Source organism: Larimichthys crocea, chromosome XXI (assembly GCF_000972845.2).
Source record: "Larimichthys crocea isolate SSNF chromosome XXI, L_crocea_2.0, whole genome shotgun sequence".
Classification (NCBI taxonomy): Eukaryota; Metazoa; Chordata; class Actinopteri; family Sciaenidae; genus Larimichthys; species Larimichthys crocea.
The window spans coordinates 2917022-2943488 of NC_040031.1; the positions used below are offsets into that span (position 1 = coordinate 2917022).

Here is a 26467-nt window from a genome sequence, read left to right on the forward strand (position 1 = left end):
TCTGGAATTAAAGTGAGTGTACTGGAAGTCCTGGATGTTGACTCATTCAAAATCAACCGCTACATATCCCGTGGAGGCCACCCTGTGGAGAAATTTCCCTTGAAGTGTTTTTCAGTTTAAAACTACTATTAGAATAACAGACATTTTTCCCAGGATACTTTGATGCTAGCAACAGGAACATCCCAAGATTAACTCATAACACACAATCAAGACTGCAAACCATAGGTAGGTACGGTCTCCTGGTGGTGTTAATGCAGCGTCACTATTGCACCAGCCACTACATTACTGTAGGTACACTGCAATCCACACCAATTTTATATATAAGGGCCATACACATAGAAACACATTTTATTATAATACACTCCTGTACAACAACAGCACTCACTAAGACCTCAATATACTCTATTATATAATGTATATTGAGGTTCTATACAATTGTACGTATATAAGCAACGCTAACATTTGTGGACAGAAGACAATAGTCAAATGTTGCAGAGTGCAAAAGAGGCTAAAAGTCTGATTTATGTAGCAGGTTGTTTTGGTGGATATGACAAAATATACAATATGAACAGCATGTGTAGATTGTGTATGAGTGATAATACTAACATGTTTTAAAAAACTGAATTTAAAATGTTTTTAAACTAGTTGAATTAACAATAGTTACATTTTACTTTAAAAGATATACCATACCAAATCTAAAGTTAAACAACAAACTTATTTTTTTCTGAAGTAAAGATGCTGAATCAAATCAAATGTCTCCTCTTGTCTGTGGACCAGCACTCCATACTTTCCTGTAGTTTCCTGCAGCAGCAGCAGACGGCGCCCTGACCACTGCTTGCTCTGACCTGTGATGTGGGTCTGGTGTATCAGCCGGGAGGAGGGCCCTCTCTCTCTTCATGAGGAATCATTACAGAAATCTTTTATCAGACACACAGCTGTTGGATGGCGGTTTTACAAATATTTGCACAACGCGTTTCCGTTCCGAGTTAAAAGTTAAGGAGATCCATTTGGGCGGAACAGTGCAGGAAATCTGATAACTTTGAACTTCAGTTTTGGAGCTTTTTTTTTGTTTTTGTGTCTGAAATATTTAGCAACAATTGAACAAACTGCGTAATTTAGGAGGCTGGTGGTTCCTGTGCCCGGATCTGTGTTTGCAGAAACTGGATTGCGACTTGTTGCTGCAGGACTTGTTACTGAGCTCCCTGCTGCTGATCAGCCATTGTGAACGTCGAGAAAGGGGGCAAGGTCTAGTTCATTTGCCCGCTGGCTTCAGTGTTAGCTGTATGCGTGAAAGAAACTGTTGGATGAACACTTGGATGAGCCATGAGGCTGCTGGTCCCGGTCAAATCGGACTGCCTGCCACCAGGAATGGATTAGTATGTTTTTTTCCGAGTGTTTGTAAATGCTCTTTTATTTGCGTACCGCACTGTGTTGATTGTTTTTGGAGCCTTCTGATGCGCCAACTCCAAAAAATGTGCACATAGCTCACTTGTTGCGGAGGTTTGTGATTAAATGTAGGAGGAGGAGGAGGAGAGAATAAATCCCGCAGCACTTTGTCCTCTCATTCCTGCCTGCCGGACGAACTTGTTTTTGGCTGTTTTGTTTTGTTTTTGACATCTTCATCACTCCCGCTTGGGGACCACCATGAAGAAGATGGCATCCAAACAACCCTGGACTCACATCATCATTACCATCATTACATTATCGTCCATATTGTCCCTAGTCCTGTGCAACACAGAGGCAGATGTCCCAGAGGAAGAAGGATTCAGTGCTGAGGTACAGACATGACCAGATTCCTCATGTAGATGGTCACAATAATCTTTTTTTTGTTTTTTGTTTTAAACACTTAATTATGATACCTTTATTATAATAAGTTACATAAGTTCATATCTTTGTTTTGCTCAAACATCAAAGCATCAGGCAGATGTTGCACTGCAGGGATGTCATGTGACCTTTTGACCTTTTTCCAAATAACAACAACACTGAGCATGTGGTGCACACATGGAAAGATCTATCTATCTATCTATCTATCTATCTATCTATCTATCTATCTATGGCGATAGTGCAGTGGTTGTATCACACCATAATGTACATAACATACAGTAGCTGTAAGCAGCTATAAGGACATTTTTTAGTGTTCATTCATGTATTTCTTATTTGTAACTTCTCCTAGAAGCATCCACAACTGGAGTATGAACAGATAATCTATGATTGACAACATACCACAGTAACCATATAACATATAATATGTTATATAAATACTTAGTCTCATGACAACTGAGCAAATTCTGTCAGCGGATGACGTCCATGAGCGGTGAATGTTTACGCATGTGCACAAACGGTTAAATAACACTTTATTTTAGAATTTGTTCATGTGGATATCTTAAAAGTGAAATCATGAACTGTTACAGATGGATGGATGTTATATCATTTGACATTAATAAAGACTTCAAATATCTGTATATCTGCATAGAGTTACATATAGTGTGGTATTAAGTGCCTATACTCTGCTTATAAATGCGTAATAGGAAGGTTATTATGATTTTATGATTTTGAGCAAACTTTTTAAAGTAGTAACAAAATAAGTTGTGCATGTGTGAAGAGCCTTAAGCTTTTGTAGCGGACACTAAAACTATTCTCTTAAAAGCCATTTTTGTGTATTTGCTGTATCTTGATACATATTATATTCATTGTAGGATATCATGATATTGATTATCAGCTACTGCATATCCTACAGCTGTATAAAAGGCTCTGCTTCTCTTCTTTCATGTTCTTCATCTTTACTTTTGTCGAGACTTGTCAGGCTATGCAGAAATGACCTTTTTCTCCTCTAAGCGTGTGCACGCCTGATGGAGTTGTGTGTTGCATGTGTGTGTTTTGCCCCTGGCATGCATGAATGAAGGTATGAGTCCCATTATGCAGCTGTGTAAGGGGTGGTGGGGGGCTGTGGTGAGGCTTTTTAAAGGGCAGAGCTTCAAATTTGGAGTTTTTTTCCCCCCCAGGACCCATCGCCCTGTTTGCCTGGCTACGTGGCTCCACATGCTCAATTTCACTGTCAGCAAACATAAAACAAAGAAGGGAAAATGCAGCATGTGTCACTAGACCCTCAGCCAGATTGTCTTTTACCATCAAGTACACACATGTGGCATTCTGTGTTTATCTTGTGTACTACAGTAGTGATATACAGTTTAATTAGTGTCCTTTTAGTGTTCATGTTTCCAGTTCGTCCTCTCCTGTCCTCATCTTGGCTGTCAGTGAGGAGAAGGAATGAGAGAGCAGGAATGTCGTAATGTTAATGGAAGCCATCTGGTTTCTATCTCTACTTCTTTTAACTCCTCAGATGCTCCCTCAACTCATTAGATAGTTCCTGGTTTATCATCACACTGCCTCACTATGAGTTGAAGCTGTCATACACATACATGCACACACAAAAACATACGTGTTCAGCAGCTTTTCCCTCAGCAAAACTGACTTTCACTTCAACAGGCATGGCTTCGTAAGTTTGGCTACCTGTCTCAGGCGAGCAGACAGATGTCCACCATGCAGTCGGCTCAGATTCTTTCCAAAGCCATCAGCAACATGCAACGCTTCTATGGCCTAGAGGTGACAGGAGTGATGGACCCCGCCACTGTCATGTAAGCTCTATGTTGTTTGAAACCTTTGGTTTTATTCTGCAGGATGTTTGTTGCATACGATCATAACATGTCTTCATTAATGCGGTTGGATAAGGCTATTGTGTCATCATATCCTCACATTCAGCTGTGACCTTGATTCATTGTATCAGGTCTTTGTTCTCAGTGTATACTGTATATAAAAGGAATAGGCTGACACTTTGGGAAATATCCTTTCTTCCTGAGAGTTGGATGAGATGTTTGATACCACATGCTGGTTTGCTTAGCTCAGCATTAAGACTTGAAAAAAGAGGAAACAGCTTGCCTGGCTCTGTGCCAAGCTAGCACAATCTGTTTACCAACATCTCACTAATCAGGCTAGCTGATTTCCTTCGTTTTCAGTGTTTGGCTGTAGCCTCATATTTATGGTACAGATATAAGAGTCGTATTGAAATTTACCTTTGCCATGACAAATTATGTTTTTTTTCTTGTGGTTTAGTCCTTTTCAGTTTTCAGACATTAGCCCTGAAAAGGGTTAAGTACTGCATTCTGCACTGTTTGAGTCCTGGCTAAGAAAAATCCTTTCCAGCTTTCCAGTTTAAAAAAAAAGATCAGAAATTCAGTGTGTTTGTGTGTGTTTGTGTGTGTGTTTAGGGCAATGCGTCGGCCTCGCTGTGGCCTCCCAGACAGGAAAGCTGTGGACATAGATGATGGTGCGAGGAAGAAACGCTACGCTCTCACTGGACAGCAGTGGGACAAAGACCACATCACTTACAGGTTTATACTGTAGCACTGAAATGTAAATATAAGACAACAATAAAGCAGAATGTTTGTGTAATGTGCTTTCACTTCTGACTCCAGTATCATGAACCAGCAAATCCCCTCCTCGCTGGGCGTGGAGCGGACTTTCGGTGCAATACGTGAAGCCTTCGATGTGTGGAGACGGGTCACGCCGCTCACCTTTGAGGAGTTACCTGCTGTAAATAACATCAACGTCAACAGCAGCCAGGAGCTCGCTGATATTCTGTTGTTGTTTGCCTCTGGTTTTCATGGTGATATGTCTTTATTCGATGGCGAGGGTGGGTCACTGGCACACGCCTACTACCCTGGACCAGGAGTAGGTGGGGATACACACTTTGATGCTGATGAGCCTTGGACACTGGACAGCCACAACCCAGAAGGTTTGTGGGTCAATTTTTTTGTTAAAGCAACTCTGTAATTCTATTTTTGTTGACTGAATGCACACAGTTTCAGCAATACAATACCTATGTCACATGATTATACTACTTATGATTAAAAACCAGCAGGTCAACAACTTTGCTGACAGCCAAACATCAAGCAAATGCAACAACACAAGACACAGAAGCCAGCTAATATTACTTACTAGTCCAACAGCAAGAAGCCCAGCTCGGCGTCTACAAACAATGTAGCTACAAAATGTCTTCAAAACTTTTATTTAATGGTGGAAGAATTGTGCAACGTTGCTTTAAAATCTGTGTTTATGAGCACTTCTCCAATGCCAAGATAATCTATGCACCTGGGGTGGTGTTTAGCTCAGTTGGTAGAGCAGCCGCCCTATGCGTGAAGGCTCAGTCCTTGGTGCAGAAAGCCAGGGTTCGAATCCGACGTGTGGCTCTTTCCCACGTTATTCCCCGTCTCTCTCTTTCCACATTTCCTGTCACTCTTTAGCCGTCTCTGTCAAAAATAAATAACTTGAAAAGGCCAAAAAATAATCTTAAAAAAAAAAAAAAGATAATCCATCCAACTTGCAAATGTGCCATGCTAAATAAACAGCAGGCTATGACACAGGTGTGCCTTAGACTTGTCACGATTAAGGAGACTCTAAAATGTGAAGTTCGACCTTGACAAAAGATATTTATCCAGCACTAAGCCATGGCTTTTTTACATAGGGCTACAAATAGCATTTTTTCGCCCCGGAAGGTCATCACCTGCCCTACTCTGATTGGCTAAGAGAGTTGGCTAAAAAAGGGGAGTAAAAACAAAATGATATTTTTGTTTATTGTATAAATGGACTGATGCTATGCCTCTTTGATAGTTTTAGTTTAGTAGTTTTAGTGTAGTAGAGCTGTGAATGTTTGAGTTCAGGGACTACCTTTTTCTAAAGTTGGTAATAAACTGTCTTGAGAAGTGTGAGAGCACTGAGGCTCGTAGTTGCACAGAAGCCACAGAAAACATTTTTCAGTTTGCACTGCAGAAGATAAAGGACTTCAACATGATGAGCACAACACATTGCTATTTACAGTTTCTCTCTTCAGTGCATGTTGCACAAACGTATGATGTAAGTTAAATATTTATATGTACATATTGTGTGCGTCTCTGTCTTGCAGGTGTGGACCTCTTCCTAGTAGCGGTTCATGAGCTTGGTCATGCTTTGGGTCTGGAGCACTCAGATAACCCCAGTGCCATAATGGCTCCTTTCTACCAATGGACTGACACACACAACTTTACATTACATGAGGATGACATCAAAGGAATACAGTACATATACGGTAAGAAGCACATAAATCACTGTATTTATCTATTTATGTCTTTAACAATGCAGTTATTTAAACGCACTGCCAGCAGAATTTGGATATGAGGAGTTTTTTTTTATTTTATTTTTTTACGTCTAATCAGTTACAGCAAAGATCTAATTATCTACTGATTTCAAAGAGACTAGAATGAACACATGGACTGCATTCTCTCTAGTTAATAGAACAGAACAGGATAATAGTTTTGATATTTATTAACTTTGATCAATGCTAACAAAGCAGTGTGTCTACCAAGCTAGGCTAAGTTGAAAAACCAACCTGTTTGTAGCTGTAAATGGTAAATAAACTGTACTTATATAGCGCCTTTCTAGTCTTTCAGTCACTCAAATAGCCTTTACACTACACATCACACTCACCCATTTATACACACGTTCATACACTGAAGGCACAGCCTACAGGAGCAATTTGGGGTTCAGTATCTTGCAAAGGACACTTGAACATGCAGACTTGAGGAACTTGATATTAAACCACTGATTATTGGACGACTCTACTCTTCCTTTTGAGCCACAATCACAGCTGTGTACTGCAGTAAACTTGCATCTCAATATATTAGATCAGGCCCATAACTATCTAAGACTACCGTAACTAAGACATGACTCATTATTTTACTTGGCAATTTTCCTTTTCCACAACTCAGCATTTTCTGACGATTAAAATCTAAACTTTATCTACGACTAAGCAAAAAGTTGAACTCCGGGTTCTTGTTGTTTTGGCTTCATACTCTCTGACTGCTTTGGCACTAAAGTACTAAAGTCCAGAATTATATCACATCTGGTCAAAAGAAGACAGGAAGTACCTTATAAAGAAGCTTTGTGCACACACACACACACACACACACACACACACACACACATACACAGCCAACCACACACAACGGCAGTGAAACCAAAGCTCAAAACAGCATATCATGCATGCCGCTATGATGCTCTCATGCTTTCCCTGTGTGAATGGATGGCATTGTTGGATATCTAATTGACAGATGACATCTTTGTGTGTTTGTGCATGTTGTTTAGAGAAAGAGCTTGTGTGTATTAGCGTACTATATGTACTATATGTGTTACATATTTGACTCTTAAACTGCAGACACAGATTCATTCTGGACATTATTTATGCTAAATGACAGATTTATGATTTTATTTAGATTTAGATCTTTAGACAAAAACAAGGTTTTCCCCCTTTTCATGCTTTTATTTACTGCACATTGTTCCATCCTGGTTATATCTCTGGTATCACAGAAAAGATTAAAAACTCAGTTTGGGAAAGTTGTCTTTGGTTTTAGTTTGCCCAGCAAACCCAAAATCTTTCCATACCCACACAGTTCTGGCACTATTGATACGCCTACACTACTGTGGACGTGTGCACCAGTGAACTACAGTTTTGGCAAACAGATTGAATTGTAGGTTTTCTGGTGTAAATACTGCGAGATAAATGTTTGGGCTAAAATTATACAGTAGTCTATTAAACAGATCTAAAGGACTGTGCGAGAGAAAAGCTCTGATTGGATAAGAAAAATGACCTGAAGAGTTTAAATAGGGACTAACACAGGATAAACTTTGTTGGTAGAAATAAACATTTGGGTTCATCTGAGGATTTATGCTAGAGACCAGCAGTTTTCTGCCTCTCAGGTCATCTGTTGACTTATCTCTTAACTATTTAAATGCTGAAACATTCATGACTTACTTTTCAATTCACTGTAAAATGTAGTTTGTGAGATTACAAACTAATTGATAGATCACATATAAGTAATTCTAAGTGTTAAAATTCTTATCTATCGTAATGCTTTTTTTAGATTGATCACAAACTGTAAGGCCCTGACTCACCACTGTGAGCTTCATAATCTGGTAGGATGGTCTGCTTTAGCGAATCATAGGAGTGCTTATATTTCTCAGAACTCTGATGGACAGTACTTTTATCTGTTGCCTCTACAAAATACAGAAATTGCTATTAAAAAGACCTGGAGATTGAATTGTTGGGTTGTCGTTGCTTAAACTGATCTTGTTGAATTCACAGCTCTCACCGTACCTTTACTTTTTGGGATGTTATGTGTTACTGTCTGTTTTAACTTACTAGTTCTTAGTTTGTGCTGCTACCTGTCTGAGCTAGGACTCCCTTGAAAAGGAGATTTTTAATCTGAATGGGACCTTTGCTGGTTAAATAAAAAAAAGAGTAGCATTATACATCAACCAAAGGAAAGATTTAAAAGGTTATAAAGATACAGTAAATCCAAAACTGCATCAGTAGTTTTAAAGTTGTGATTATGGATAGTTTTCTATTAACAATGAATCAAATAACTGTGTACTATGAAACACACAGAAAATTATTGCCAATTGTTCCCTTCTTCTCTACGTAGCATTTTAGTTTCTTCAAGCTCATTGTATTGGTATTACGGCCCACCGCTTAACTGTTTTGTTTCACTTTTATAGGCCGCTATTTTAAACATTAGAGCATTAAAAATGACTTAAAGATACCTGTTCAGAGGCAAAGGTCAGTAGCTCCATTCCTTCAGGAGTTGGTGGAACTATAAAGAGAGTAAATATTGGACTTACATTTCTGTCAATTGGTGGTGTGTGAAAAGGCATCATTTGTTAACATGTCACGACTAATATGACTTTATATAATATGTCAATGGCATGTTTGCATCTTGCTTTGCTGCCTCAGATTTACAAAAAAAACAACCGGTTTATTGAAGATTTATGCTAGGACTGTGTTTTTATACCATCAACAGAACTACCTGCCAATGTACATTTTGAAAAAGATGTGCCCTTCAAAGACATCACTTCACTTCCAGGCAGCTGTAACTCTGTTTGTCCTGTGATGAATATGAACGATATGAACTCCAAATGGGTCTAAAATACAGACCTTTCCATCTGTAGACTATATTGTAGGTTAAAGTGCTGCAAATGCTGAATTTCTCCACGTACTGATAGCTGACTCACTGCCAACATCATCCTTCATACATTCCTCTGAATATTTTGGGCACAGTGTAACTCAATACATTGTCAAGCCCATCAGCTGTCTGTACTTGTTATATAATGGATGTATCTGTGTGTTTTCTCCTCTTAGCAACCAGCAGGGCTGATTTTTCCAGAGAGCAGCCATTCAAATGAGCTTATAGCTGCTGCCCAAAATGGAAAATTACATTTTCTTTGTGAGGGTGCATTAGAGAAGACATTGTGAGAGTAAGAAAGCAGAGGTTATTGATGTCAAATGCCACACAGACTATGGAAAGCCCTTTTAACATTGACTTACGAGTACATCACAGTGTCATCTTGACATGTCAATATGTTAATGTAAGATATCTGTAAAACAATTTTGACAGGTTACAATACATTTTTTCGACTATTTATTTACAGATACCTTTTTTTCATTAGGAAAAATAACATATCTGCAATTAACTGTCTACGCATTGAGAAAGGCTGGAGGAATTTGTTTCACTTCAGACTGATAATGTATGATTTGTATATTTCATTCTCAGGTTCTCCTCTTGTCACTGATACTACATCTCCTTCACCTCCCGCCCGTGACGACGAACCCAAAGATAACTCCCCAACCTCACATTCTCCTCCTGTAGATGATCCCACCTTCACTTCTCCCACCGACCCCCCACTTGAATCACCCAAATCAACTGACAGCATCCCACATCCCCCAGCTCAGCCAGAGCCAACCCCCAGCCCTACCTCACCTCCTGTCCTCCCCACCTCCACCACCACCGCCTCAAAGCCTGAACCGGAGCCCGTCACCCCGACCATTAGAAAAGATGTCCCACCTCCTCCGCCTCCACCTCGGCCCCCTGCTCCTCCCCGACCTCCCAAACTGCCGGACAACCAGGCCCCCGATATCTGTGATGGCGACTTTGACACGGTGACGATGCTGAGGGGCGAGATGTTTGTTTTCAAGGTGAGAAGTAAAGAATTATTGAACCTATTTGTAGAGAGGCAGGGTAACTGTTTGCTTTGGATTGGACATCTGGCAACTCTTATTCTCCACATGTTGTGGATCAAGGAGTGTGTCACTGGTCACTTGTGTTTTTACAACCTTGACCTACATAGGAAAGGGCTTGAAAATCTATAACCATAACCATATAACCAACACAAGCCGGCTTTAAATCAGTTGTGCAAAAGGAAGTGAACAATAAATCATTTGGAGAAACGTCATTATTTGTGCAGGGTCGCTGGTTCTGGCGTGTGAGAAGGAACCGGGTCTTGGATAACTACCCCATGCCTATATCTGTCTTCTGGATCGGCCTGCCTAGTGACATCGACGCAGCCTATGAGCGCCACGATGGAAAATTTGTCTTCTTTAAAGGTGAAAGCAATTAAACCTGTCACTTTGTTTACACAGCGCCATTCTTGGAAGACCAAGCTGAGGTTTTTTTAAGATTTATGCACCTTTTTTAAGGTCATAACAAACATCTGGTTAGATTCCTCATTGTTTTTTAGCCACTTTTCCCCCAAAGCCAACGTGGAGCTGTTTAGGACTGTGTTATATAAACACAAAATGGGGAGTGAAACACAAATCTGATCTGGGGCTTTGATTTGAACGCTTCAGACTGAAAGAAAACAGTGCAAACTCAGCATGTTTTTTTTCCCCCCACACACAATGTGAATTACGAGGATATGGTTATAATTCAACACAGCTATAACTCTCCATATCTGGCAGAGGCACGCACAGAAATATTTAAAACATTAGAAGTTATGTGAACAAGAAAATAACTCCTGATAAATGATTCACTGTTTTCAACTTTCTTTTTCGACTTTAGTATGGCTGCAGAGAGAGAGAGAGAATTGATTTGCATGCATGTCACAGGGTTTGTGTGTATTACTGAGTGTTGTTGAGTTCACTGGCTGTCTTGAATGAGGTGTGCGCTGTGTGGCAGCTGCTGCTGGCTCAGTAAGACTTCAGCTCCAGCTGAACCCCAAAAAGCCTCATGAGAGAGGTGGAGGATTGCATCAGCCTGCCCTGCAGTGCTCAAGATGTTAGCAGCTGCAGAGGTTTCACTTTTACAATCAGGCCCTATGGTGATTTGTCATGCATTGTCAGGATTTTCTGAGCTTTTGGTCACAGGTTTACTCTCATAAAAAATGTTGCTTCCTATTGTTGTCATTGTTCCTGCTCTCACTGGGAGTGACGGGTGTGAGACAAGATGATTCTACTCTACTCTAAAGGTCCTTGGATACTAAACCCAAAGAAATGTTGGCTATATGAATCTGAAATGATTCAACTACTGCTGTAGAGAAGACACCAGGTCAAAATGTTTAAGTGTGCACTGATTAGTTAAAACCCCAGTGCACAAACTTAGCTATTAAAGTTGAGTCTAGTATGTCGCAATGCAGCAGTGTAGAAGTATCCTGGCAGTGGAGGCGGAAAGTGGCTGAAAAGTGTGCCCAAAGGTTAGAGTTAGAGAAGAAATTGGCTTCCACATGAGGAAATCTTGGAAAATAAGTGTTATGCCTACCATTTCTACCTTGCCTGTCCTTTCTATTTTTCTTCTCAACTGAATAAACCCCATGACATATGCCATATGTTCTGGCCATCGCTTTCTCGCCATATGCCACAGCTTTCTTTCCCTTCTCTTCCTCATTATTTCCCTTCTCTTTGCCAGGTAACAAACACAAAATATTAGCTGGGCAGGAAATGGCTGTACTGTACTGTATGTATTACTATCTCTTTAGAGAAATACATATGCTTTTGTCCCTGCAGATGATAGATACTGGATTTTCAGGGAGGCTGACGTGCTGCCAGGATACCCACAGCCGTTGCGTGAATATGGACAGGGAGTCCCTGCACATAAGATTGACACAGCAATCTGGTGGGAACCTAACGGGCTCACATACTTCTTCTCTGGAGACAGGTAAAGTACACACAGATGCATGCAGCAAAATTTGAACAAACTCAAAATCAATAAATGTCTAAATGTCTTTATATATATTTCATTGTGTGTGTGTGTGCAGATATTGGCGATACAATGAGGAGACCCGGACGACAGATCGTGACTTCCCAAAGCCAAACAGCAGATGGGGCAGGATCCCTGACTCACCCAAAGGGGCCTTCCTCAGTGATGACGGTGGTAAATAATGTTGTTAAATAAAGCAAATAAAGCCTTTATTCGGGCTGAAAGGAACGTCTTCTGTTCATGGGAATGAAAACAGACATCAAAAGCTGTACATGCGGCGATAAAGGCGGGAGAACGGCATGAGTGAAGAGAGAAAGAACGAAAGGTTAGAGGGGTGATAAAAACATTTGACACTGGTAAGGCTCGAGCAGGCAAAGGAGAGAGAAGGGTGAGGGGATGAGAGAGAGAGAGGGAGAAAAAAGGAGGAATGAGAGCTCTGGTTTGAGGGTTGGCCCTTTCTTGCTTTGGAAATTAGATTTGTGGCAGAGCTGCTCTAAATGCACTCTCAAACAGTCCGATTTCATCTCCACCCAAACAGTTCTAACATCTCTGCAAGCCCAGTTTCCAATACACAGCTACATTTGCACCCAGAATTGTACCCCAAGTAGACTAAAAAGAGTACACGTGGTTCTTTATGCATCTCTTTGCCAAATCTTAGTGCATGTAAGCAACACATTTATCGCTTTGTTGTAGTTTAATATGAACACATTTTGTTTACAGTTTTATACTTACAGTAATCAGAGTCACTCCTAGCACTGTTCAGTCGGTGCAAAATGTGGGAATGTTGGAAACAGACTAGACTTGTCCCTGAAGAAACATTCCTGAGTCTGCTTTTTGTTTTCACAAAAACTGAACTTAGATTTACCTTTTCAAGACAATTTTAAAGCAGATGATTATAAATGGCATGACAAAGTTGAAGAATCAGTGCACATATGTCAGTTTATCCATTAATCCTTTGATTTACTTTCAAAAAAAGGCAATCACTCCCATCCAGGAGGTAATCTGATACATTCTTATACTAACATCAACACGTTTATCTCTTCCTTTTAATCAATACGTTTTAGTGATGCTAGATGATGTTTTTTGTATAACCTTTGGACAGAGCTAGACTTGCTGTTACCCCGTTTCTAGTCTTTTTGTTAAGCCAAGTTATTAACAGTCATCTCATCTATCTTTTAGCAAGAAAGTGAATAAGCACAGTTCCCCAAATGTTGAGTAAATCCTTTTAAAATAGGTTTGAATCAAACAAGCAAAACAATTTTATTCACTTTAGAAATTATAATAATATTTGTGCTGGTCAACTCCAGTCTGCCTATGCACTCACATAGCATATCCGTCTCACTCAACCCACCCACCCTCCAGCGATCACGGTGGTGTCTCTAAGCCCTTTACCTTCCACTATTTAAAAGCTTTTTTGTCACTCCTGCTCGCTGGGCTGAGCTTGATATTTCCTTGTGGGGAGAAAGTCAGAGCTTGGACATGAAATGTCATCACTGTACAGATTCTGTACTGATTATTGCCCGTTAGTTGGCTGACTTAAAAATCTCTTGTCTTCTTCTCATGCAGCTTACACCTATTTCTACAAAGGTGCCAACTATTGGAGGTTTGACAACCACAAGATAGAGGCAGACAAAGGCTACCCTCGCTCCATCCTGAAGGATTTCATGGGCTGTGTGGGAGCGCCTGACCCTAAGCCCGATAAAGACACTGAGCAGGAACCAACAGACAAACCAGTCAACCCTTCAGACCGAGGCAAAGATGAGCACAAAGAGCCGGACAGGGGCAAAGACACAAACCCAGAGGAAGACCAAACCTCTAAGCCTGACAGCAAAGAGGAAGACGAGGACAAAGAGGTGAACGTGGTCGTGATGGTGGCTGACAATGAATCAAAGGTCATGACCCTGATCATGGTGATTGTCCCTCTGGTGCTCATCCTGTGCATCCTCGTCCTAATCTACGCCATCCTCAGGACTCTGCAGAACAAAGAGACGCCGAGGGCCTTGGTGCACTGCAAACGTTCGTTGCAGGACTGGGTGTGAGGCACAGAATTAGAAGAGATAGAACGGGTATTCATCATTTGTTGGCATCACAATTTTTACTTAGGGCACAGTGGGAAGAATTTTGGACACAGTACTAGTCTAAGAAAGCAGAGGATGGGCCCCATTCATTGTGAGAACGTCTATCACTCAAGTGAAATAATGCAAAAGTGGTAAAGTCGTTGCAGGAGCTACAGTTTCCCTCTACTGGCCTTGAAGTTTTTCTCCTCTGCCTCCCTTTGTGCCTTCCAAATGTCTGTTTCTTGAAAATAATCACATTTATTCCATCACAACATTTAAAAAAAAAAGATGTCAGCCACCAAATGTGTACTGTAGAAGACATGTGACACACTAGGAATGTCCGCCTCTATCAATTCTAATTGTACATAGGAGGGACAGATGATTTATTTGTAGTACAAATGCAGACAAAGTCAATAATGCACATACATGACACAGACGCACATACACACAAACATGAGTGCTTATAGCTATGAAAACAAATAGACATGCCTTTAATATGAACAAGTCTTCCATATGCTTGACTGTGCTGTCTCAACCAATCTTGACCTTTTTCTTCGTTCAGAACAGATAATTTTGCACTTTTTGATTCTGTTTGTTGTCATCTTTGTTCTGCTGAGGTTGCTTCACTGCAGATATGTGTGTGCAGAAGAAGCTCGTCCTCCTAACAGGGCAGGAATGTCAGACAGCTGTGTGCGTCCATGACCGCCCCTCTCCCACCGAGCCCATCATGTCTGCCCTCTCTCACACACACACACATGCACCAAACGTCACATGATCTTAAAAAGCACTCATTTGTGCATGCATGTCCACATATGCAGACACACACACACACACACACACACACACACACACACCATAGAGACCACTTACCCAAACAAAGGCACATAGAGTTTTTGCACACAGACACACGGGCTCCAGCCTCCCCTCCTCCCACACCAGCCACGATAACTGTTCAGACTGGACCACTAAAAACACAATCCCAGAGGAGACATATTGATATATGACTGGTGCCAGGGCTGGGATGTAATGCAAGGCGGGGGATCGTGGGTGGGGGAGTTATTACAAATTTAACGCAAAGACAAGTTTTATGGTAATTTAGAAATTCAGCACATCTCATCTTGACCTGTGAAGAGTAAAAGTATAGCAGCAGCATCCGTCTCTCTGTAGCTCATCTTCATCTAAAGCTAAAGAGACTCCAAGCTAATTAAATGTACAAGGGAGAAGCCTGCAGCCTTTAGAGGAATGGGTTAGGGTCTGGTTTCCATTAAGCCCACATGCTGCTGATTTAGTAGTGTCAGGCACGAGGAAGGGTAGGAGAGAGGGGAGTTGGGGAAAAAAAGAGCGAGGTATAAAAATGGTCTTGGGGAGTGAGGAGAAAGGGGAAATGAGAGAATGAAATGACGAGGGAAAGAAAAAGAGAGAGAGAGAGAAAAAGGGGGGAAGGCACAGATTGAGTGGGGGCGAGAGGGAGGACTGCCAAAATTTCCTCTCCAGTTTTCTCTGGGAAAGGAGGAGCGAGGGAAAGAAAGAGAGGAAGGATTTTGGGGAGGGGCAGCGCTGGCGTTGTGCCTCCTGACCTAGATCGGGACACCATCCACTCCTTCTTTTTCAAGCCTTCTTGTTTTTGCTCTGCTTGTTGTCATGAACTGGAGATGACTTCCTGTGTGACCCCCCTCTTCCTCCCTTCCATTTTTTCCATCCTCAGTCTGTCTTTCTGTCTGTTTTTTTTGTTTTGTTTTTGTTTTATTGCTGTATTCACCCCCACTCCTGCACTCCCAGATTTTTCATTTTCTTCTCTACTCTTCTGGAAAGTTAGCTCGAGCATTTAAAAGATGCCTGAAGCACAGACACATCTGCAGGAAACAATTCTGTCTTAATGTGTCCATTGAGCCTCACACTATCTATCTGTCTCTGTAAAGCCACTATTCACATTATTACCATTCACTTTAGGTTTGAGCCCTTAGATTGTGCCTATAATCTGTTTTACACGTGTCATTGTGTCTTTTTTCTGTGAATATTTGGGGGGCTTTATTTTTTTTTTTTTTTTTTTTTTTTTTTAATTTTTGGGGGGTTTTTTTTTTTTTTTTTTTTTTTTACTATACATAGCATGAGGGAAACACGTTTCTTTCCGTTTTTTTTACTCCACTTATCATTTGTAGTTTTGTAAATTTTGTTTCTGTTCAGGTTTTCTGTAACTACAGCAGTAGATTATTACGACAATGTTGATGCATGCAGGGCATGTTCTGTAAGGCCTGTGCACTCCTGTGTAGAGTTAACATTAAAGATTTCAAAATAAAACTCACAGGTAAAAGCAACAGATGTCTTTCTTACTGTAGTTTTAGTATTTATTTATTTTTTTGGCTTCACATTCTTGTAACTTTACATTTTTAAACCTGCTGTGCAAATGTCAAGTTCAACAAGATAATTCTACTTTTTGGCCACAAGAGGGAATCATTGCCTCTAAAATCTGTACAAATGCTAATGTGTGCACATGAGGTTAATGTGTGGTTGAGTGAGATCACCTTCCTGCATGTCTTTGTGTCAGAGGTAATCAGGATGTAATCAGGATGATCTTCCATCACAGTTCAGTTTACAGAGCTAGTTAGTTTTACCTCTGCACTCGCTTTCTCTTTCATCTTTGTCGTCTTCTTCATTTCTCTCTCTGTTTTCCTTGCTTCACTTCAGTCTCTCTCTTCTTTCACCTTTACAGTCTTTTGTCCTTTTTAGCTGGAAGGAAGCTTTTCCTCACTGCTGTCGAAAAGGCATGTTCATGGTGGTGAGTTATTGGATCTCTGTAAATGATATTACTATATTATTATAAGATCGTGGTCTAGACCTGCTCTGCATGAAAACTATCCCAGGGAAACTTCTGTCATGATTTGGCAAATTTAAATAAAACTAAATCTCTTTTACAATAAATTAAGCTAATGAAATCAACAATGGGAATAATTTCCTGCAAAGTGAGTCCAAAAATAGAAAACCTTAAACCTTTAGCTTCATTCTCTTCCTCTTTGCCTAAACTGCCCCATGTCCCATGTCTTATCCAGATGTACAGTTAGGATTGAGGCCACTATGGTGTTGCCATATTCCAGCCAAAGGTCAAGGGTCTGTGTCATCGACCTGTTCTCCCAGCTTATCCTCTGCTGAGCTCATAATGGGATCTCCTCGGTGCTTCCTCCCTCGTCAACACCATAAATTGTTCCGTAGTTCCCATTCTCAGTCACAACAGGCCTCAGTGGATATGGTGAGATGTGTCCACCTGACCTACCTGGTAAATATTTATATATTCAGTCTGTCTGTGACTTTCTGATTACCTGCAGGTCTGTTCAATGTACTGTATGTCTATATGTACAATTTACAGTGACTTATGTTGTTTGTTTGAATCCCCATATATCCTGTCCACCACAGAAGATATTCTTTCATTGTTACAGTACAACACATAGCAACAAATGTGCCATGTCCTATTTACCAGTCGGTAAGTTAACTAGGGCAGTCGTAGATCCTTGCTAATCACTCTCAGGCATCATGCCATGCTCTCTTTCTTCCTCTTCACCCCCCATTCCCTCTCCTATAAGCATCTTTGTTCTGTTTATTGTTTCTTTCTATACTCTTTGTCTCTCTTTAAATGAGCTGTGATTGTTAATACTGAAGCCCCAGTGCAGAAGCATTGTTGTAGCTGGTTGAGGTGGAGCTAATTTACATTGGTATGGCAGTACCTCTCTAAAGGCCCACGGGTCACAATATGAATATAAATGTTTGAAGATGGAATAAAAAATAAACAAAAACAAAACTACATAATATCATCAAAAAAATCTAAATAATTTTATGTCATTGAGCCCCAAATAGTTATTGAAATTAAATCTGCGAGCTTCGCTCTTTGGTGGAACCACTGGTTTTATTTTACAAGATTATCATATAACTTTAGGGCTATTAGTAAGTCTAGCGCTTTGGTTCATCATGAAATATCTCCACAACTGTTGCATGTAATAACTTGTCCAATACTTGTATTAAATGACCAAATATAACATATCCACCGGCCTCAGCTGTACTTTGTGTTTACTGCCGGTCACTAAATATTAGTGTAGCTTTTTTTGCATATTAGCATTGTCATTATGAACACCGTAGCATGTTGGTGTTAGCATTTAGCTTCAAGCTGTGCCTAGCACAGCCTGGAGGAGATGCTAGCATAGTTGTAGACTCTGGTAGCTTCATTTTATTGTAAAAATCATTTATAATTTGAAAAGTAACTATGGTTGTCAAATAAAGGTAGTTGAGTAAAACACTAATGCCCTCCTAGTTGTAGTGTGAAGTACAGTAGGCCTATACAGCAGCAGAAAACAGGAATACTTAAGTACAGTACCTCAAAATTGTACGCACAGTACTTGTGTAACTGTATTTGGTTTATTTCCACCTCTGTTGTTAAAGGTCTAAGGCTACATTCTTTCAGCCTTTTCTGGTAGAGCTGTGGTCTTCATGTGGCTATAGGAACAAGATAGGATGTAGACTAGATCATTGGAGACTTGGCAGGATCCTGAGACTGACTAACAAGCTTTACCTTTCTCTGTCTCTACCTGATTGTCAACTATTCAGTCAAAAGGTTGACTTTATATAGCTCATTGCTGGCCAGTCAGCAAGTGGTCTTGCGTCACTTGCTGGGGATAAAACTGTAATGAGGATGGGATAGGAGATAATAGGGAACAGGGATGACAGGTGGAAGAGAGAGTGGGGTGACAGATACACCAAATGTATTGTGCATATAGTACAGAAAAGAGTGAACTTGACTATAGCCAAAATGAAATTGAAAACTAGTGATCTCCTGGTTGAGATCTTGGGGCTGAGAAGTGAGCCGTTGACATGTTTATTACAAACCAAAATTTATGACCCAGATCTGTAATCACATGATTTTACAAAGTCTGTGGTTATGTTAGGTGGAAATCACCCCTTGTTGCTTGTAGCTGTCTGCAGTGGAGGTGGTGGTGGTGGTGTGATAGCAGTTTATAGGTTACAAGGATGATGTCCCGATGTAACGTTTCTCTGCCGTTAATCTGCGATGGCTCACAGTCCAGGATTGTGCCTTGACCTTCAGGTGGTGCCAGTTAATCCCATTAGGCAGCCGTTGTGGCAATCCCAGCAGACCTGTGCTGGCCGTGCCGCACTCTACACCTACGGCATGCAGAGACACCTGTAGACACGCAGGTAAGGAAAACAATGATTAGTTATTCTGTACACACGTAGGGAAATACATAATTTAACATGAATACATTGGTGCTGATTTGAGGTGTTTTGGTGACAGTGTCTTGCGTGGAGAAGTAGAGAAGAGATGTTGTTGTGTTTCTTTCTTAATCTGTGCTGTCCTTCCTAAATACAAACACAATCAGTAGACAGAGAATTATGTTTGGGTGTGTGTGTCTCTCATTTTTGCTCTTTTGATAGCTCATAATGATGAGTGTGATGACCCAGGGTTTAAGCATATGACCAAATCTGTAGATTAGTTGCCAGGTAGAGCTGCTCTATTTAATCCATTGCTATAGGAATTTGAGATTAGGACAGGGAAGAGGCTTTTCTGATCTTTGCTGAATGGGACAGTGTGTCATAGACTGGGATCACAATAACAGCTTTGTAAAGAAACCTTGTTTATGGATTTTATATAGCCAATCCCACAGCTAGAAAAACGATATGCTTGGAGCTGTACTGTGCCTCAAACACAAATAAAGCTCCAACAAACTGTAAAAATACAGTTTAGATCTAAGATCCCAATGGTGGATGAAACAGAACAGACATGAATTGTGAGAAAAGTGAGTTTTTAGGTTGTACATTCACATTGGTTCAGGTCATACAGTAGATCCATGGTAAAGACCTTACCTTACCTGTGGTCAGTTAGTGGGACATCTTGCCGGTTCAGTAGCTCTTTCCCTGTTGCTGAAGTGGATTAACCCAACAGGCTGATCAACTGTCACTGGGGATAATACGCAAATATGAGATTAAGTCAGGCAAGTGGCCCTCCTATTAGCTCTGTAAAGCTGGACCACTTCAAAGGTCCTCTTACTGAATATCTGGGACCAAATTCACCCTGTTGAACTGGTTTTACTGATTTAACCCTCTGTCACCTTGAAGCAGTTTGTAAAAGCGCCTTATCGTGCTGTGTTGCCTCTGTCCCTCTGCTTTTTAGTCTTCTCTGCCTTTTGACTCCTGCAGGGGTTTGCAGAAAAGACAGGACCCTGATTTCCATCTCTTCTCTGAGTTAATTAGTGGATTGGAAAGACAAGTGTACATTGCACATGGCAAACTATATATCACATTTGGGGATTTTCTTATTTATCTTCTAGACATCTTCACATATCACTGTAAAGATTGTAAGTGTGTCTGGTGGAGAACTAAGAACACTTTTAAAGATTTGATATGAATAAAAATAGTCCAGACTACATAGAGAAATTTGGGCCAGTTTGAGATTAAAGCAAAAGTGAAAGCAGGTGAATGTCCTTCATCAGACCTCATTAGCTCAAGTTGAGGGCTCTCAGTCTGACAGGTGAAGTGGCTGCTTTAATGAAGACATGACCAGTAACTGTTTGATGAAGGGCTTTTGAGAGGATGACTTTGTGTGTGTGTGTGTGTGTGTGTGTGTGTGTGTGTGTGTGTGTGTGTGTGTGTTCAACAGGATGTTTAACTGGGTGGTTAAAGTGGTCCCCCAACCCCCTGAAGCTCCTGTGACAGATGAACCTACAAAGGCCCCTGCTGCTGTATGACAACACACACACACACACACACACACACACACACACACACACACACACGTAATTTAGAGCGTAATTTTATAGTATAGAGTATTTGTTCTCACATTTCTCTCTTTAACTTTACAGGTCCCCCCAAAAAACAGAGAGGGTGAGGATTATTTTCAACCTATTTTATACTAATTGTCTACTTATGTGTAAGAATGCATCTAAAGAGAATTCTTTGTTTTTAACTCATCCAACAGTGAAGAGTCCTCCACTGAAAACCACGGATGAAGCTTCAGAGGATAGGTAAACCTCTCTCTCCACTAGTTTTTCCGAACAAGTTAATGAGTGTGTGTGTATATGTACTGACATCGTACCATCTTTCTTCATCTCTTCCTCAGTCAGGGCCAGACTGGAGTTTTAGGCTGGCTTTCTAATGGGTTTGTCAGTTCCCTGCCTCAACCTTCTAGCTCCCCTCGACTTGACAGGGCCAACTCAGACTCAAAGGTCAGTGTATAGATGTTTGATTAGCCTACCCAACTACTGGATAATCTGGCTTATTTTAGCATTGCTATAATTGTGCACAAAGACAAAATAGTTGAAAGTCTTGACAGTACTTTTTTAGGCTCTAAACCTTTTTTTATTTCTTTGACATCCACCAGTCAGGACAGGATAGAGAAAGGTATAGTATGATTAGATAAAAGTGAATATTTTATGCTGCTAAATACATTCTTTAAATCTTTAAAGATAAAGTCGGTTCTGTTTTTCTTCCCAGGTCTGGAGTGATAGGCTGGGTCACTCAGGGTCTGACCAAGGTGTTGCCTCAACCTGATGACAAGTATAAAGAGACTCAAGAGGTCATAGAAGAAGAAGAACACACTGAGGTCTGTTTAGCCTTTACACTACAACATTTAATGAAACAAATAAACACTAAATCTTCTTAAGTAGTACCACTACAAAATCAGTTCCTCAAAATCAAAACTGAAAACGTATTTGCCATATAAATAATCCTACTATATCAAGACACTGAAGAACAGTGCCAAAACTACAACATGTTTAATATTATTAAGTAACACTTAACTCAAACAACTTAATATTGCCCCCCAGGCTTACTAATCATGTGTCAGGATTAAGCTTATAAAGGAATCTGCAGGGGGTTTAACAAGTTAAAGCACTCCATTACTTCCACTGTTGTTTAAACCAGTGTCTTACTTGGAGGCCTCAGGGCTGCACCGATAAACATTCAGGTGGTGGAGGACATACAAATAATAGACCATCATCAACTTCTGTGGATCAAAACAAAGTAGAAAGTCTTATAACCATCCTTTGTTGGCTTTAATTTAAATGTGTTTTATCTCTTTTGTCCTAGGTGTATGATGTACAAACAATGCCAGGTATGTTTTGTCTTTTTACAGAAAATATAAAATAATAAATAGGTTCAGCTGATGATTAAATATCAGTAATATAGCTGATCATTGCTGTCTGATTGGTCTGTCTCTCTATCCAGATTATGATCCCCTCCCACATATCCCAGTGGTGGAGATGGTGTCAGAAGATGAGGGGGAGGGAGAAAGTGCGAGCCATCAACTCCCTTCCAGGTGAGAATAAAACTACACACTACTTCACACATGACAACACCTGACAGCCGATGGATTCCTTTGTCTAAACAGTCCAAAGTACAGTAGGATGAGACAGAAAATCTCGATAAAATGCTGAATTAAAGGGGCTGACCTTTCTCTTTTTCTGCAGTACTGTGGTGAACTGGATAAAGCAGATGGTCCCTCAGCCAATACTGCCCCCTGGTGTCGTTCCTGAAACAACCAAGTCCGCTCGCTCCTCTGTGGATAAAAGTACACTTACAAACACACACACACACACACACACACACACACACACACACACAGAGATACGTGAAAGTATGTTCTAATGTGCACCAGTGAGCAAACATCCACACACAGGCATGGACAGTCATAACACCTAACCCTCCATTACTACACATATTTTGACACTGAACTTCATGTTCCTCTTCTCTCCAGCTTTGTCTCCACCACCTGAATCTCTCAGTGGAATTTCACTGGATACTGACAGCAAGGCATCGAAGTATGTATTGATCCCTCACTGTCCAGATCAGCCAAAAGTGGCTTTCTGGTTAGATATTTGTTTTTGTTTTTTTTGTGTTTACCTTCACCTAAATGTCTGATAGAAGCAAATTATGCATACACTACTCATTACTCAGAAGCATATTATGCAACCTATCCACCAGCCATCATCATCATTCATCCATCATTTTTTTAGCTTCAACAACATTGTTTGACTGGTTTAATTTGTCATCTTATAAAAGTACACGGACAACAAAAATGTCTACATTGACAGATTTAACTGATGTTTTCCTTGAAATTATATTTATAATGGGAAGACAGGGATGTGTAAAGTGTTAAAAGCATGCAGGTAAATTAGTTTGTCTGTTGACAGTGTGGTTGGCTGGTTTGTATCGGGACTGGGCCTGAAAATGCCTCAACCTGCCGCACCACCCAAAGATGATGCTGAGGTAACTTTTGGGAACTAATTAATCTTTCTTCCTTCTTCTTTTCATACATAAATCTTTTCTGGTGTGTCTGGTCTAATTTTTATGCATCTTTTCTTTCTGTCAGGGTCATACTGAAGCTCTACAGAAAGGTGAGTTTAGGTTTTATTCATTTAATTTAATACTTTTCTGTAGTCATAGAAAACCCTCTGCAGTTTCCAGTACCATTTTCCTGAGTGCCACAGTTCACAGTTCAATCATGTGGATCTAGTTCACATAATGTTTTGCTCACAAAGTGTTTAAGTCACCAGAGAAAAGCAGAAAACACCTCTTTACAAACACTGGGTGCATTTGATTCAAATCATAACTTTACTGCTGAAATATGTCATTTCTTTCTTTGAGTAACTCCTGTGGATCTGTGTAATATTTGGAAAGTACTGCACCTTTTGTTTTTCCCCCCATAGTTTTTGAAGAGGTGTTTTGGTCGGACGGTCGGAGCCTAACTCAGTCCCTCTTCTCCTTCTGTTTCAGGGGGGAAGGCGCTGCGAGCCCCTTAAACAGCAGGAGGAGACGACTGGGGGACGCTCTGATTCCCGCACAGACAGACAGACAGACAGACAGACAGACAGACAGACAGACATATTGTGCTGTTAGCAGAACTGCAGGGGCTGTGCAACGTATAGACACCAGGCAGCTGTAAAATGCAACAAGAACAATAGAGATATATTTGACTCACCTTACTGTACTCGATACAGTTTCAGATGAATGTATTATAACTTTGCATTGATAAACATGTACTGTATATTTTATAGCTGATTAGACAAATTTTGTCTTCAGTCTTTGTGATTTGAATTTGCACATTTTCTGTTTGACACAGAAACATTTAGTAATTGCCATTTATTTGAAATTCCTGTAGGTGTCGTCACACACTAAAGTTTTTTTTCTGTTACTTTATAGTGCATTAACCTATGGCAGTGTGCACTAAATATTTGTGTTGCCATCTCCATATCCAATGCAAGAGCAATAGCAGCTTAAAAACATGATGTATTGTTCATTAATTTAAACACAAATGTTTGTTTAGAAGAATTTCAGCATTAAATGTCAAATCTACATTTCCAAATTCACAGAAATCTGAAAATCATTAAATGGCAGCTATGTTCATTTATTATTTTGTTATCTGTGAAGAAAAGTATATATCTGTATTTATACTTCATATTTAGAGGACATTATAATAGTTAATCTTTATGTATACGTCTTCCTCTTTATGAATCTGTTAATTATTATTATGGAAGTTGAGTTCAGTTTGTGTCTTGATCATGTTTTAGTTGGTGTAACTTTTTTTTCCACTAAGGGTACTGAGTACTAGATATAGTGTAAGGCCTATTTTGATCCACTTGATCTATTTCTATGGCCTTGAACTGTGAAATGTGGCCAAGGCATGTGGTGTGGTGTTGTTGTTTCAGAGGGTTTGACTTGATTTGAAAGAACCATACTTACCCGCATTGAAAACATGTTGACTGTCAGATATTAATATGTACTGTAATACGAGGATACCATAGGTATAATAAAGATTTAGTGTGAAATTATTTATGTGGTGGTCTTATCAATGCCTTATAGAGTTAGAAACAACAACTTCAAGTCAACAGCATCCTCCCCCATCTGGACCACCTTCCATTACCTCCATGCGTTCTTTACACATAAAGATTTATTAAATATGGAAGGCATCCAACATGAAAAGCATGTAGAAAAATGATTCACAGCTCACCTGTATTACAGACAGTAAACACCAGCTTATAATGTGTGCTAAAATACCCAAAACATACATAAACCGTCCCTTGTCACCCTCCCAGTAACTCGATCCAAACTCAAACCTGACATGGTCCTAGAAGACGTGGAGTCAGACAACGAGGGCCAGCAAAAACGTGAAGATCGGTCCAAAGCTGCAGCGCCATCCAAATCACTGGCTCCACCAGCACCATCAGTAAACCAGCAGCAGGAAACAGCTCAGCAGACACAGTCTGATGCACTTCAGCCTCAGCGCAGTGAAACCAACCCAGAACCAGAACCATCACAGAGTGCGCCAAAAATGCTTCAGGAAGATGCTGAGACCCAGACAGGACGGTGGACACCATTCATTGAAAGTATCAAGAGGGAGGCTGAAGATGTGGCTTTGGCTACCATGGAGGAACGGTAAGAAAGGTGGAGAGGACGTAATTGCCCCATCTTATCAAAAAATTGTTTCAATTGTTGCAGGTTAGTTTATAGTATCTATTGAATGAACTGGAGAAGCTTCACTGTATACAATGTATCACAATACTGCACCCTGACTGGTCAACAATAGTGTTTTAGCTGGAATCAGTCAGCTGGAGGAGTAAGAGGTCAAATCATAGTGATAAGGCTAAACTCACCTGGTTAGGATCCAAAGTCTCTGCAATAAGAAGGAAGAGTCTTAATTTACCACATTAACATTCAACACACAGCACAATGATTTCACAAATCCTATCTCTCTTTAGCCTTTTGCAGGAACGCTTGGAGATGGCACGTATGGCTGAGGAGGTGGCCAGGCAGACAGCTGAGATGGCCATTAGACAGATGGCCAGCGAGGGACAGTCCATCAAACTCTCACTGGGGAGTCAAGAACTTCTGGAGGAGCCCGAAGCCGAGTAAGACCTTATGCCCAATTAGAGAGACTTTGTGTGTGTTTGGACATTTTTGTATCTGGGAGATTGGGAGCATCCTTGTGAAATGATGTAACCCTTCGTGTTTACTGCGTCCAGGCTGCCAGTGCCAGAAGAAGAAGAGGAGGAGGAGAGCGAAGTGGACCACAGTAAAGAAGTCACAGAGTAAGAATGCAAATATGGACCTTCACACTGCTCTTGTTCTGTGCCTATTAGATAAAATTTCCTCATCTTGTCACCGCCTTCAGTAACTAGTGGAGTATAGATTTTAATTGAATGAAATGAAAAATTGCCAGTCATGTGAATTCAGTTCCCTATCTCATGCTGGTCCAGCACAGTCAATTGGCTGTCAGGCTACGTCTTTTGGGTTCTCGTTATGTGATCTTTCCCTAAACGTACAAGCTATCCTGATAACTGTCGTTTTTTTTTGTTTTGTTTT

The 26467-nt window shown here is 40.5% G+C and overlaps 2 protein-coding genes across 2 annotated transcripts; both read left to right on the forward strand.

Annotated features, from left to right (window-relative positions):
* The first annotated feature begins 897 nt into the window (after positions 1 to 897).
* Positions 898 to 16147, forward strand: mmp15a (matrix metallopeptidase 15a). The gene is made up of 10 exons (XM_010734856.3): positions 898 to 1776; positions 3487 to 3635; positions 4266 to 4388; positions 4473 to 4792; positions 5960 to 6121; positions 9639 to 10060; positions 10330 to 10468; positions 11864 to 12014; positions 12115 to 12230; positions 13623 to 16147. Exons 1-10 carry the CDS (start codon positions 1645 to 1647, stop codon positions 14093 to 14095), a joined length of 2187 nt encoding a protein of 728 aa, XP_010733158.3. The 5' UTR covers positions 898 to 1644; the 3' UTR covers positions 14096 to 16147.
* A 2811-nt stretch (positions 16148 to 18958) lies between these two features.
* On the forward strand, positions 18959 to 24384 carry LOC104922122 (uncharacterized). Its single transcript, XM_027273068.1, has 14 exons — positions 18959 to 19309; positions 20769 to 20850; positions 20971 to 20992; positions 21087 to 21132; positions 21228 to 21333; positions 21489 to 21508; positions 21602 to 21710; positions 22196 to 22220; positions 22334 to 22424; positions 22576 to 22676; positions 22863 to 22926; positions 23299 to 23374; positions 23478 to 23502; positions 23882 to 24384. Exons 2-14 carry the CDS (start codon positions 20770 to 20772, stop codon positions 23905 to 23907), a joined length of 792 nt encoding a protein of 263 aa, XP_027128869.1. The 5' UTR covers positions 18959 to 19309; position 20769; the 3' UTR covers positions 23908 to 24384.
* Positions 24385 to 26467: the final 2083 nt, after the last annotated feature.